This window comes from Scyliorhinus canicula, chromosome 18, assembly GCF_902713615.1.
Source record: "Scyliorhinus canicula chromosome 18, sScyCan1.1, whole genome shotgun sequence".
Lineage (NCBI taxonomy): Eukaryota > Metazoa > Chordata > Chondrichthyes > Carcharhiniformes > Scyliorhinidae > Scyliorhinus > Scyliorhinus canicula.
Window position 1 is genome coordinate 17,118,731 of NC_052163.1, and position 15,838 is coordinate 17,134,568.

At 43.1% G+C, this 15,838-nt stretch overlaps 1 protein-coding gene across 1 annotated transcript in view; it reads right to left on the minus strand.

The window, feature by feature from the left end:
- Positions 1 to 15,838, minus strand: part of LOC119953105 (metalloproteinase inhibitor 2-like) — a 72,359-nt gene that overhangs the window by 20,416 nt on the left and 36,105 nt on the right. The window contains exons 2-3 of the mRNA XM_038776954.1: positions 5,330 to 5,430; positions 2,927 to 3,035 (exon numbers count right to left, since the gene is read on the minus strand). Coding sequence (XP_038632882.1) covers positions 2,927 to 3,035; positions 5,330 to 5,430 — 210 coding nt within the window. The remainder of the gene's footprint in view (positions 1 to 2,926; positions 3,036 to 5,329; positions 5,431 to 15,838) is intronic.

A 15,838-nucleotide genomic window follows, 5' to 3' on the forward strand; every position in this document is an offset into this window, starting at 1 on the left:
ATCCTAAAACTCCGTCCATTTTAGATGACCAGCCTCCAGCTTGGGAGGGGACTACAATTAGCTCTGCCTTTGCTGAGCATTTAAATGCATTACATAGCAGTAGAAAAGCTTTTTGAAAACAGAAGTCTCTGAAAGAATTTGCAGAGCTTTAAGACATAATGTATGGCCATCAAATACCCTTTTTCAGCAAGGAGACATAGTATACTATAAGAGAGACAATTTTAATGAATGGAAAGGCCCAGGGAATATCATAGGCATAGATGGCAAAACGATTATTTTGCAACATGGCAATCAAACTGTTAGGGTACATTCATCAAGGATAATGGGGACAGATTACAAATTTTCAAATTTAGACAGAGCGGACAGACATGACAAGGAACCAGAGTCATCTGGTACACACGAGTTATAGAACTATGAGGACCAGTTAACGGATATAGACAAGGTTTCTGTAGAGGAACACAACACTTCTGATGAATTAGAACAGGCCATTTTCCCGAAAGGACAACTGCCAAAAGTTGGTACAAAAGTAACATACTCTCCTGAAGGGTCTAGTCAATGGAAGGATGCAACTGTTATTAGTAGAGTGGGGAAGGGCACTGGAAAGTATAAACATTGGTTGAATGTACACCATTCAGGGGAGGGAGTCAAGACAATGGATTGGGAACACGAAGTTCAAAAAGGGAGAGCACAGAAACATAGCGCCAGTTCAGATAGTACATCGGATAGTCTGCAGCAAAAGGTCGAGAACTATTGAAAGGACATTCCACAGCAGAAGAGAAAGATCTAGCAGTAGCAGTACAGAACAAGATACCAGGCAGGAGAGAGGATGTAGTTTATCAAAATCTTGGAACATGAGTAAGAATATGAATACTAACAGGCGTAGAAGCTCACATGCACTTGAGATTTTGGTGCCTTCTAATAAATTAGATTAAACAGTTATCAAAGATGCCAAACAGCAAGAATTGCATAGTTGGAGTGAATTTGGGTATACATGGAAGTACCGGATAGGGGACAAAGAGCTCTATCCCACAGATGGATTTGCACGGAAAAGGTTCTTCCGGATGGAACTGACACAATTACTGTCAAAAACTTAAAGGAGCTGCTGAATATATTCATCAGATATCACTATAGTGTCAACCCCATTTTTGACTACCATCTATCACCTCTTCCTGCATCCATGCATCAACCATGGCAATACAGATCCTTCAGTCACTGTTTAAACATCATATTTGACAGCATTCTCAGCTTCTCTCAAGTAAAGCTATACTTTCCAATTTTATTTTGGATCTGAAAGGGCTTGTCGTTGCTACTGAAAGTTTTCATTCACTTTCAGGATGTGGGCATCATAAACAAGGCCAACATTTTTTCATCCCTAGTTACTTCGAAGATGGTGCTGACCTCCTTCTTGATTAACTGACATCAGTCTCGTCCGGCTATTTCCACAATGCTATTGGATAGGAAGCTCCGAGAGTTTGTCTGAAGGACCATTACAATGGCAATGCATGGCAAAGTCAGGATGGTATGTGATCAAGAGGCGATGGTGGTCCCATATATCTGCTGCCCTTGACTTCCTGGGCAGTAGATATTGTTGGTTTGGGAAATGTCAAGGAAGCCTTGTTGAGTTGCTGCGGTGCATCCTGTAGGTAACGACATATCGCAGCCAGGTTCACCAGTTAGTGAAGGAAGTTGGTGTTTAAGAGGATTGAGTGTTGTTCAAGCTGACTGTTTTGTCCTGGATGGTATTTTTATGAGTATTGGTACAACTGCATCCATGTAGTTGTCATGCTCTTGATTTTGCCTTCTAGATTGTGGAGTGACTTCCAAAAGTCAAAATATGAACCACTTAAATTGGGAATAACCAGTTTCTGACCTGCTTGAGTAGCCATAGCATTTATATGGTTGATTCAGTTCAGTTTCTGGTCAGTGCTGACTCCAGGATATTGATGGAGGGCAACACGGTGGCACAGCTGTTCGCACTGCTGCCTCTTGGCACCAGGGACCCGGATTCAATTTTAGCCTTGGGTCACTGTCTGTGTGAAATTCGCACATTCACTCCATGTCTGCATGGGTTTCCTTCGAGTGTTCCGGTTTCCTCCCACAGTGCAAAAATGAGTGGGTTAGGTTACAGCATCGGGCAGGATGGACAGGGGATTGGAAATGGGTGGAGTGCTCTTTTAAGGGGTCAGTGGACCTCCATTGTGTTTACTGAGAATTGCTCCAGGCAAATTAGGCACACTGTAAATAGCAACACGAACTGGGCAGAAGGAAAAAACATCTTCAGCCTGCTACTGCCTTATCTAGAGGGACAGTAGTAGGCAGTAGACAGATGAGCATGACACACCTTAACGGTGGACCTCCTCATAGGGGTAACTGCAAGCAGAAAAAGGGACAGAGGCAGAGGGAGGAGAGCGAGAGAGAGAACGAGAGAGAGAGACACAGAGGCAGAGGGAGACGAGAGAGAGCGAGAGGGAAGGCATACGCGGGCCAGAATGAGTGAGAGTGTATGTGAGGGCCAGAGTGAGCGAGCAGGCGCGGGCTCAGGTGAGAGTGATCGAGGGAGAGTGAATCTTTAAGTCTAACTTGGCAGGAGATTTATGGTCATTTTAATTGTTAAATGGAAGATCTTTTCTGTCGTTTAAAGTATTACTTGCCTACTGAAATAGCATTTGGTCAAAGGTGCTTTTTGTTACATCAAAAGTCGTAAAACTTCAAATCTTGTCATGTCATCCTTTCAGCTTTTTCTTTTTATAAAGTAATCGTTCTCTACAGGAATCATAACTACTTCCATTACTGCGCACCCATTGCACAGAACTGGGGAAAGTGAAAATTTGAACACACAACCTACTGTCTTGAGTTTTTCTATAAATCTCCAATTAAGAGCAGGGTTTACTTCAAAGTTTTCAGAATTCGGAGGCACACACTATACCTGTAATTAGGTATTCTTTTTTTCCACTTGTTTCAAGGGTGATTCCACATAAAGATGATGAAATGGCAGTGAAAATATGTCCAATATCGTGTTCTGGTCCTTTGAACATCTGGTGAAAAAGATCAAAGTTTCCTGTTAAAGTGAGTGGAACTCAAAATATTGAGAGAGCAAAAATTTGTTACAATGTCAGCTGTATCACAGTAAGTGATTGTTTGATACACAATGGATCATGGTTTAAATTAAAATATTGTAGATTCTGGAAATACTGAGCCGGTCGACCAGCATCTGAGGAGAGAGAAACTGAGTTAATGTTTCATCTCAATAACCCTGATGAAAGGTTTGGACTAGAAACATTAACTCTGTTTTGCTATCCACAAATACTGCCTGACCTGCTGAGTATTTCCAGCGTTTTCAGTTTTTCATTTCAGACTTTCGAAACGTTTTCTTCTTCCACAGAATTAAATTTAAAAATAATTTTTTGTTTATGGTATTTCTAGTCTTCTGAACACTTCAAGATGTTTGCTGAAGATTAATTTGTAAATTTGTTACCCATCCAGATAGACATCACAAAAGATGTCCTGTGTGGGTGAATCATCTCGATGGGGACTGGACTTCAGTTGTGGTTTTCACTGTTGATGAATCGCTAATAGAATTTTTTCAGTGCAGAAGGAGGCCAATCAGCCCATCGAGTCTGCACTGGCTCTTGGAAAGAGCACCCTACCCAAGATCAACAACTCCACCCTATCCCCATAACCCAGTAACCCCACCCAACACTAAGGGCAATTTTGGACACTAAGGGCAATTTATCATGGCCAATCCACCTAACCTGCACATCTTTGGACTGCAGTCAATTCAATGACATATAACACAAACATTCATTGAGCCATCGGTTATGCTGAGTTGTATGAAGACCTGTTTGACACATTGTCAATTGTTTAAATTCTGCCACAACTATTCAAGTAGTTAACAATGATATCTCTCCCACTTTGCTGAACGAATGGGAGAATTACCCATTTTACTTGCACAATGTATTAAAACTAAGCTCATGCTTTCTTTTAACCCAATAAAGAGGTATTAAAATCATGCTTGGTAGTTCCTCTGGATCTACTTGCTAAATAAGTAAATTACAAGAGAAAGAGAACCATGAACTCGGACTGTACAAATAGTGTTATTCACATTTATTGAAACAATGATCCAACTTGGGAAATCCAATGCATAGTAGGACAGCACAACATAATTTGGTACTGACCTCTGCCTAAATAATACTGCTGCATGTAGATTCATCAGTAGGCTAGAACGTGTGCATTGTATGAATCCACAGCATGTTGCTTCACATAGCAATATACTCAAATTTTATTAACCATGACTGTCCCCATGTCTGTGCTGTGGTACAAAGAAAGCAGACTGTCCCATACAAACTGAGAATTTGGTGTAGTAGAGATCTCACAATATAGTGCACCTCACTTATATCAGGCAGGTTAGCATAACAATGGCATTACATTTGCCTGATGATTGGGTTTCTTTCATGGTAAAAAGATTGCAAATGCCCAAATGTAACTAACCTTGAGACATGGGCTGGGATTCTCCGCCAGATCCCCGGGGGGAGGCGCGAATCCCACCCCACCGCCGGTTCTCTGGCGCCGTTTTCCAGGCGCCCGCGGGGTTCCCGCCGCGCCGGTTGGGGGCCGTTGGGGAGGATTCCTCACTTTCGGGGGCTGTTGACACCCGAGTGGTTGGTCCCGGTTTTCACACCGGCGTGGGGACATAGCCCCATTAGTGGAGAATCCCGCCCATAGACGTTGGAGAGCAGTCACCATTCTCATTAAAAGGCATTAAGAAGTGTCTGCACAAAAAAGGTACAGTAACAGTGGGCAGTGCAGTTAAGACTTGCATTTAAAATAGTGCGTCTGAATTTATGCGGAAAAAGGGAACAAACCTTCAGATTTTGTAAGATAAGGGAACACTTGGTGTGGGTGGTGGGGCGCAGGAAGAAATGAAATGAAATTCACTTATTGTCACAAGTAGGCTTCAAATGAAGTTACTTTGAAAAGCCCCTAGTCGCCACATTCCGGCGCCTGTTCAGAGAGGCTGGTACGGGAATTGAACCGTGCTGCTGGCCTGCCTTGGTCTGCTTTAAAAGCCAGCGATTTAGCCCAATGTGCTGAACCAGCCCCAAGATGGGTGTAGGTAATAAAATGTAGAACTCAGCTGGTAGCACAGCACGTCTTTCTCAGCTTTAACATCAAGTTAATAGTGATTGCTTTGTTTAATTTCTCTTTATATATACACCATGACGTTTGTTTGCTAAAAGAAAATGTGAAATCTTGTGGGATAGTTCTGTGAGTTAATTCCTAATTGTTTGGATTTCTGTTAATCGAACCCCTGACAGGATTGTAACAGTACCTTTATCTGTTTGATCTCATACGCCATCTTATGGCTGGGATATCCATACAGGTCATTCCCACTATTCACTTCTTTACTTGAAATCACTTTCGCCTTGATCACTGGTTTAAAAAAAAGAGATTAATTAATTAATTTCCAGTAAAAGAACAATTAGGAATATAGTTTAAGTAATTATGGCATCAGAAGAAGCAATTTTCCATTTCAGATCATGAAGTAGAATTCTTTGAGAAGACACATCCATCTCAAGTATTGACATAAATAAGAAGCAATAATAAAATACAAGCAGATGTCCTCTGGCAATGCTCAGAGTAGGCCTGTTCTTACTGAAATCACAAAATTGTTACAGCACAGGGCGAGGCCATTCAGCCCATTGTCTCTGCACCGGCTCACCAAATGAGCAATTTACTCAGTGCCATTCTCCCAGTCACCCTCCACATTCTTCCTTTTTCAGTTAGCAGTCTGATTCCCATTTGAATGCATCGACTGAATCTGCCTTAAGGATCAGAAGAATTATACCTTGTGACCCACAACATTATGTTCCGCTAACAAAAAAGTGTTTCTTGAAGAGCGCACCATGCAATTTACAGTGTCAAAGTCAAATGGAGACAATTATCCAAAGCAGAAATCATAATTGTCACAAGTAAGCTGACATCAACACTGCAATGAAGTTACTGTGAAAAGCCCCTAGTCGCCACATTCCGGTGCCTGTTCGGGTACAGAGTGAGAATTCAGAATGTCCAATTCACCTAACAGCACGTCTTTCAGGGACTTGTGGGGGGAAACCGGAACACCCAGAGGAAACCCACGCAGGCACGGGGAGAACGTGCAGACTCCGCGCAGTGACCCAAGCTGGGAATCGAACCTGGCCCCTGGCGCTGTGAAGCAACAGTGCTAACCACTGGGCTGCCCAGTGCCGCCCATCACCTCAATGTTATGTTTTCTTCACGTAAAATGTGGCACCTGTAATGGATCAAAACAAATCAGTGCCTATCCAAGGTCCAGGAAGGGCCGATTGCGCTCACCAGATTTTCTTGTGACAGAGGCGAGACTGCATTTCCCAAAATATTTTTAATAACAATAATCTTTATTATTGTCACAAAGAGGCTTACATTAACACTGTAATGAGGTTACTGTGAAAATCTCCCAGTTGCCACATTCTGACGCCTGTTCGGGTACACAGAGGGAGAATTCTGAATGTCCAAATGACCTAACAAGCATGTCTTTCGGGACTTGTGGGAGGAAACCGCAGCACCCGGAGAGAACGTGCAGACTCCGCACAGACAGTGACCCAGGCTGTGAATCGAACCTCGATCCCTGGCGCTGTGAAGCAACAATGCTAACCACAAAGTCAATTACAATATCCTGTTATTTATAGCTTGTTGCCTTCCTTTCACAAAGTAAGGCAGATGTTTCGCAAGTAACGGAAATAGATTGAGGTCTCCTCTACTCAGGGCGCGAATTAATGGAAACATTTCTAAGTGTCATTTTGGGCACGATTGGCGGGGCATTGGCGAGATTGTGGCCCATATTTAATGGCACTTAGTGCCAGAAATTAGCTTCATGAGCTTCGTCGTTACTGGCTGTCTCGCCGTCTGATTCGGCAGAATCGTGCCTCAGGGTCTCAGCACTAACAAGGAGGGAGCTCTTTTAAACGCTCCTTCACCACTCAGTCAACACACAAGCAGACCTGCTCCTCGCTTTGGGGATACTGACCTGGACAGGCTACTCTATTGAAGACAGGACATCCTGTTCCCCCCCCGCCCAAGAGGGTTGGAGTACCAGCAGTGGCAATGGCTGTCAGTGCGGGCAGCATGACCAGAGGATCACATACAATGTCAGAAGACAACCAATGACCACCAAGTGTAAGTTACCCCCTTTCTCCTGGCATTAGTTCCGCCTGCCATCCCTCACATTATTAGCTGATATCTCTCACTATCCTCACCCCCGATCTTTGTGCTTGCTCCTTAGAACCATTAGCACCCACCAGCACATTTATGTCCAGCTGCGGTGCCCATACATGCCATCTACTATAAACCCCCCCCCCCCGATCCATCAAACGTGCAGATCACAATAGCCTCTATATGTCCCTGCAGGAGATAATAGCCCATAATAAGCAGGAAAGGGCCAGGATGGGGAAAGAGAGAAAAAAAAGTGAGAGGAGAGAAAATAAAAAAGAGAGAGGACAAAAAAAAGAGAGGAGGAGAGAGGAGAGAGGCAGAGAGAGAGAAAAAAGAGAGGAGAGAAAGAACTAAGAGAGAGGAACAAAGAGGAGGAGGGAGAGAAAAAAAGAGAGGGAGAGAAAAAAAGAGAGAGAGAAAAAAGAGGAGAGAGAGAGAGAAGAAAGAGAGAAAAAAGAGAAAGAAGAAAGAAAAAAAGAGAGAAGTAAGAGAGAGAAAAAGAGATAGAGGAGGAGAGAGAAAAAAGAGGGAGGAGGAGAGAGAGAAGAAAGAGGAAAAAAAGAGAAGAGACAGAGAGAAAAAGAGAGAGGAGGAGGGAAGTGGAGAGAGGAGGAGGAGAGAAAGAGAAAGAGAGAGAGAAATAAAAAGAGAAAAAGCAGTCATCGACAGAGAGGTTGGCCTGCGCTAGAGGTGAGGATCTACTTTCCCTTCACCCACATGACCTGTTTCGAGTGAGTTGTTCATGTCAAACAAAATGATCCTTCCCTCTCACTGATCACATGTCCATTGTCTCGCAGGATCTCCATCCAATGAGGCCAGACCATCCGGAGTCGTTCCCCCCTTGCCACCTAAAAGGCCACCTCGGAGGAGAGCTCAGAGGACACCACCACTGAGGTGTCACAAGTATCACTCCCACCTTCCACCAGCGTAGAGACACACACTTCGGTGGGTGACATTAGTTGTCAGGCTTCTTGGGAACAATTGGTGAGCACCACACAGTTAGTGCTGCTCATCAGATGGAGGCAGTAACATCCAAGGGAGTCAGCAGTCGGAGGTCTGTTAGTCCAGTCAGATTCCAAGCCTCTAGACAGGTTTGCCCGGAGCTGATGCAGATGAAGGGACACAACCCTGATATTCAGGAGGTGTCAGTGCCATTCCAGTAAATGCATCGCCGATTGGAGGAGTCCCAAAGGCTACGGACGCAGGAAATGTCAAAAGTTCACAATTCAAACTTGTTACATCCAATACATTTGAAACCTGTGTCACATTACTTTTCACAGCGTGCCTGCCTGCACCCCATCCCTTATTGCCCTCTGCTTCCCCCCATCACCCAGGCACAGTGGTCGAAGATCAAACGCCTCGATGCAGACCCCTTTCAGAGAATGGGTGTGAGCACGCTGTCAGCAGAAAGGCAGGAGGGCATAAAGTGAGCGGCACCAGAGCTAACCTCACAGCTAGTTTATCATCACTCTACTGCTTTGTACATTGACCTGCTCACAGTGCCAACACAGATCCACCCTGGGAAACATATGGGAACGAGGGAAATGGGAGGGGGGGGGGGGGGCGCTGATGGACAAAACCTCGTCCTGTGAGAATCGGGTGAGGATGAGGACCTCCAACTCCTCCTGTGGGTCCTCCCTGAGCTTATCCTCCATTCCCTCCTGGTCAGTCTCCTCCTCAAACAAGGCGGCATTACCCTCCACCTCCACTATGTCACCCGCTGCTGTGCCAGGTTGCAGAGGGCACAGCAAACCACCACAAAACAGGAGACCCCCTTGTGCTACGAGGGGTACCAGAGTGTCGAGGCATCAGAACCACATTTTGAGCAGTCTGATGCACCATTCAATGACAGCACAGGGAGCAGAATGGGCCTCATTGTAATCGGGTTTCCATCTCGGTCGCCGGCTTCCACACTGGCATCATCAGCCAAGACCTTAGTGGGTAGCCCTTATCCCCCAACAGCCAACCCATCATCATCCTGGGACGGTCCTAGAACCTGAGCCGGGGGGGGGGGGGGGGGGGGGGGGGGGGGGGTAGTGAAAACCGGTGGGAAGCGAAACGCAGGATCAACAATTGCCATTGCAAATACTGCACGAAGGAAAAAGGAAAGAAAAGTGCGATGTATGTACATAAATAGTTGAAGCCGATCTATGTGTAAATAGTTCCAGTTTTCCTTATTGTGTTGTTCTTTTTTTCCCTTCTCTTCATCTCCTATTGTTTGTTCATATTTCTATTTGTTTCGTCTACAAAAATAAACTAAAAAAATTTTTTTTTAAAAAGAAGCTCAATATCTGGTCTGTGCAGGTGGAGAGGAACACACTGGTTCAGTCTGAGCCTGAGAAAATACGGTTCGATCCCACCCTCAGACAATGCTGATTTAAAAAAATTAAAACTCTTGACAGACTATACAATTACGTTTTCTTTTTCAATATGCGGCTGAATTGGATTGGTTAATAGCTTCAACCAAAAGGCAGGACTTCTGCAACAAATACATATGTCCTTGAACTGCTCACAGGCAACACTTTGGATCAGAGTAGAAAAGGGAAAACAAAAAAAGTGATAGCATCTATGCACCGTGGTAATTTCTCATATTCAAAGTGTACTGTTCATTAGAGGGGGCTTTTGAAATGGTTTAAGAAATACGCTCAATGCCAATGTAGACAAATATGTTTTTTCAGATGAGCAGTCGATAGTCGCACTGTTCCACTTGGCGAAGAATTCTGCGGTCCTTAGATGTACCCATAATGCATTGATGTGCATGGTGTGAATTCTACAGTGAGTGTGTAGCACTTGTTATGGGTGTAGCACTTCTAAGGTGAAACCATTCTTAGAGATTATTGTACTGTTATGTTGGAAATTGTGGCGGCATAGCAATGGTTCTGAATACCTTCAGGATGGGCACAACACAAACCAGCATGCCATTGGTGGCAATATGGAAGCAATTTTAAAAAAAATTTTAAAAATAGAATTTACAGTGCAGAAGGAGGCCATTCGGCCCATCGAGTCTGCACGGCCCCTACAAAGATCACCCTACTGAAGCCCACGTATCTACCCTTTGCCCTAACTCAGCAATTCCCACTTAACCTGTTTAGGACACTAAGGGCAATCTAGCATGGCCAATCCACCTAACCTGCACATCTTTGGACTGTGGGAGGAAACCGGAGCACCCGGAGGAAACCCACGCAGACACGAGGAGAACGTGCAGACTCCACACAGACAGTGACCCAGCCGGGAATCGAACCTGGAACCCTGGAGCTGTGACGCAATTGTGATAACCACTATGCTACCATGCTGCCCAAAAGCAGTGCAAATAAGCTTGTTGCTGGTCACCCATTTTCAAATGAGTCTCAGTTTCATTTTTGCAGCCGATGGTGCGGATCCAAAGTGCCAGGAATTGTGTCCCTTTTTGTTATTAGCCAATTAGGAAATGGGCATTTAAAAATTTCCAAACATTTTCTTCCAGCAATACACACCAAGCATGGAATTAAACAGGAGTGTAAATGCAGAATTGCTATCATTCTCACCTGTAAATGTTTTACACGACACCAAGAGAATTTTCATATAATAATTTACTGTATAGTTATTCCACAGGGCTCTTCATGCCAAGGACACGTGTCATTTTGATGTCATAAAATCTACTTGCAGAACAAGGCTTAAATTTTAACTAGGAAAGGCTTGAGAGAGTGCCAGCCGACTTCTCGTCGTCACATTTGTGTAACTAATTAGGCTTAAGTTATCAGTTGTACTGTACATAGGTTTAGTGTTGAAAAGTCTTCTGTATTATTGGCATGTTGTTGAGAAATATTCAAGTTGACATCTCTTGGAAGTGTAAAATACTGCAATATAGCTTTAAGATGGGGAATGGGCTCCAGCGAGTCCAGCATTAGCAATAAACAGAAGCCAAAACTGGGGTATTGATTGGCTAAAAGGATGGACTGACAGCGAGAATTGGAAGAAAAGGGCATACGTTAGCCAAGGTTAGTTTGTTGTAAGGAAGCCATCAGTAGTTCTCCCATTGGTCAAGAATTGTAAATGTAGGACGAAATCTTCATGGTGGTTCATTCACGGTGGATTTTTCAGTACCACTGAGAGTTAACGGAGTTTTGACTAGAACATCAAATTTTCCAATCTCACCGCAATGGGTCCCGCCACGGACAAGACCGGAGAATCTAACCCACAGGGTCTAGGTTGAGTTTAGGCTGTTGTAGGGAAGCCATAGGCTCACGAGTTACAAATATTTGGGGAAAGTATTGGGCACAGATGTTCACAGACTTGGACTGAATGTTGCAAAAGCGGCGGTCAAAAAAGAGTATAATAATAGGGGAGCAGCACTGGGGTCTTCACGTTCGCCTGGAGATAGCATTGGTCTCAAGACACTTACTGATATGAAAGCTGGCTTAAATCCAGCAAATTCACAACCACCATGGAAATAGATGGGGCCACAGAACGATTAACTCTTCAGCATTTCCATTGCGGGGCTGTGGAACAGCGCAGTCATGATATGGTCATTGAAAATAATTTGCTGCAAATTGTGCACCATAACAATAGCATATGCCACAAATTACTATCATTACTATATGGTGTAACTTTTCAAGAAATAATGTCCCAAACGTGAAAAAAATCAAACTGATATTGGACACAAACAGTACCATAGAACATAAGAAATAGGAGCTGAAGTAGACATACAACCCCTTAAGGCTGTTCCACCATTACACTTATGGTCGATTTTCTGCCACAACTCCATTTTCCCCGCTCGCTTCACACATGCCAGGATTCTGAGAGAACCATTTCATAGCATTTTCAATTTGATTTAGCAGAGTGGGTCAGGGATGCACACCCAAGTTACAACCACCATGAATACACATGAAACTGCACCAGTGCCAGATCAGAACTCTCAATCTTGAATGTACTCAATTCTGGAGCAATTACAACCCACTGGGATAGAGAATCCCAAAGATCACAATCCTGACTGAAGAAACTTCTCTTCATCTCAATCCCAAATGGTCAGTCTTATCCTTGGACCGAGTCCTTGCCAAGGAAACAACCTGTGACTACCCGATCAAGCCCCTTCAGAACTTTGTATAATGCAAAGAGATCACCTTTCATTCTTCTGAACTTCACAGAGTGTAGGTCTTGCATCATCGGACAACCCTCTCATGCAACATTGACGTTCCACCAAGGCAAGTATTTGTTCATTTGTTGGTGCCACATTCTTCCCAGAGTGGAGCAGCGGTTAGCACTGCTGCCCACAGCGCTGAGGGCCCGGGTTTGATCCTGGCCATGTGGAGTTTGCACATTCTTCCGGTGTCTGCGTGGGTCTCACATCGCAAAGATGTGCAGGAACATACTAAATTGCCCCTTAATTGGAATTTTAAAAAAACATTCCTCCCAGAAGGTTGGCTGCCATGGATCTCCACCTCCGACTTTCCTGTCCTCCTCTTACACATTCTTCATGGCATCCAGCCCACTACATCTAACATCCATTTTTCTCCACTGCATCCTGCTCCTGTTTTCTGTCAAACTTCCTCTCCAATAACTGTTTACCATTTCCTCTAATGTGACCAAAGTATTGCATCTTTCTCTCTTTGATGTTATGCACTAACCTCTTTTCTCCAATCATTTCCAACACTACCTCATTTGGCTTCCATGCAAGTATATCCTTCTTTATATATGGAGACCAAACTAAGCTCATGGTGAGGTCACACCAAAGCCTTATTTCCCACCAAAAGACGCTCTATTTCTTGTACCCCAAAACCCAAGCAATAAAGGCTGTAATTCCATTCTAAAGGAATTCTAAACTCCTTACACAAGTGCACCCGAGTTTTTCTGTCATCAACATTTAAGTGATTAATGCCTTTAAAAAAAAAATCTCCTTTACTACCAAGGCGAATAACCACATTCCCCACATTATACTTCACCTGCCACCTTGTTGCTCACTCATTGAGCCGATCTATATCTCTTTGCTGCCTCTTTGTTCTCCTCACAGTTCACATTCCCACCTCACTTTGTATTGCGAGCAAAATTCGACTCTTGTTCTTTTTGTCCAATTCCTTAATATAGAGTGTAAATAGCTGAGGCCACACCATTGATCCTTGTGGCATTCCACTAGTTACAGTCTGTTAACCTGAAAATACTTCATTTATCCCTACTCTATATATGACCCACTCGTTCATCCATGCTATTTTAGTACCCCCGAACTACATTAGCTTTTTCCCCGGTGTGCTAACCTTTAGGTTGCCAACTTTTTAAATGCTTTTTGGATATCCAAGTGTATTTTCTTTACTGGTTCATCCTGATCTATATTACTAGTAACATCCTCAAAAATGCCTATGATTTGCCAAAACATGATTTCTAAGTGCATGGTTAAATCTTCCTCAATAGTAGATTCCAGCATAAATTTTCTCAATCTTATTAGCTCCTTCGTTTCCCTCTTTCTTGTACCTAATTTGTGTCTTCTCCTGTAAAGATAGACATAAAATATTTGTTCGACTTCTCTGCTACTTCCTCATTCCCCGTGATTATTGTTCCCTGAATGAACCACTTTGAATGTTGAATATATCTTTCTGAAAGATGGAATTTGTCAAGTTTTTCCTCCTGCCTAAAAATCCATTACGCTATTTTGTAAGTCAAATTCTCATCAAATTCCCCCAGAAACTTCTCACTGAGCCAACTGGTCTTACTGGAATTCGGACTTCCACATGAATGTTTTCAAACTCCATTCTCAAAAAACATGCCTTAGAATCTCCTTTTAAACAACAGTTTCAATCGGATGACATTACCAAGAATCCACGTCCAGAATTTCAATCTCTCCTTTCAGTATTCCTGTGTCTTGGATTGCCACATGCAATTCAAGTTTCCACACAATCTCTCAGGTATCCAACCATGCCAACAGAACACCACTGCTTCACAGCTACATTAACGTGTCATCAATTTAAGGATTCATTCAGATGTCTGGCTTCTTGCTAGCGAATTTCACCAGGTCAGCATATTTCAGCTCTATCTGTAACTGGGAACCCCTCTCTGTCTCTTTCTTTAATTTCAGTGAACAGTGTCTTGTTCAGATTCTAGTTCTTTGTCCCTTTGTCTTCAATCTTCCTGGGACTTCTCTTTCATTCCCTGGTTTCTAGAACTATTGGTTCTTTTGGGACTTGCTTTCTGCCTCTTACTCCATTGTCTTGCCTCTGCTGGCAGTTTCTGTGAAAGTGACTTTCTTCATCAGGTACCTAGTTCCAACTGAACCATAAGTGCATATGCTTTTTAGTGTGGGTCCCTGGTTGTTAAGCAGCCTACTCTTTTTTTAAACCCGGTTTGTTATCAATGAAACCAAATCCCAGTCACCTTTGTTTAATATGGGCTAAGTTTTCATCCTTCCACAGAAACACAAAATTAAACTTACTTGAGCTCTAACATATTTCTAATATCCACAAATAGAAACCTAGATAATTTAAACTATCTCTTTCCAGATGTCACCATGCCCTGCCAAAAATATATATCACTCTAATATAATCCAGTTAAATTGGTTTCCACTTAATTGTCATTGATCTCAATGGACAATTAGCAATCTTCCTAATGCTGGATGCCATTTCCAATTTCAGCTCTGCACATTGACTTTTATCATAGTAACATAGCGGGTTTTGAGCAAAAATAAAGGATGTCCTACAAAAGGTCTACAAAATAGACTCAGAAACACTAAATATTGCACAATTAATTGCTTGTATGATTTTTAAAAAAGAAATGCAAGGAATCTAGTGGCAAAATTCTAATCGTTGGCTTTTAAAGCAGACCAAGCAGGCCAGCAGCACGGTTCGATTCCCGTACCAGCCTCCCCGGACAGGCGCCGGAATCTGGCGACTAGGGGCTTTTCACAGTAACTTTATTGAAGCCTACTCGTGACAATAAGCAATTTTTTTTTTAATGCAAATTTAAAAAGATGTTCAGAAGAAACAACAGATCTTTAATATGTGCCCCTAGTCTGATACCTCACAGGAGACTTCAATAAATGATGATGACGAAGCAGGGTAGGAGGAGGCTTTGTGGAATGTAATTAGATCAGTTGGGTTGAATTGCCAATTTCTGTGCTGTAAAATCTAAGTCATAATGGTTACCAAAACTTGGAAATTACGCCATGGGATTAAATGGAAGGACCACTGAAGGTATTTGTCTGGAATTTCTGTCTGTTATTTCAGTGGAGGCAATAATCTATTTATTTCATCTGGATACTGCCACCAGCAGATTGGAAATTTCACTGCTTATGAAGTACTGCATTCTGGAGAAGAAAGGAATACATGCGCAGCAGTGTGAACAGTGTGTTGAATAAAATGTGTTTTTTTTTTAACAATGCAATTCTGGTAGTAAGTGACACTTAGGAAGTTGTTTTTCTGTTTTCTAACCCCCCCCCCCCCCCCCCAACCTAAGGAGCCGCCGCTATGATTCATTTTTTTCACAATAACAGATTTGTTAAGTCTGTGTTTCTGGGCAGCACTCCATGTAGCAGAATGGAAGCGACAAGATCTTGTTGCTGATATACTGTACACATACCCATGGGGTTTCCCTCAACCATGGCATAGGGCAGGACCTGAATTTTCCATTACAGTTTTTGGGCAAAATCCAG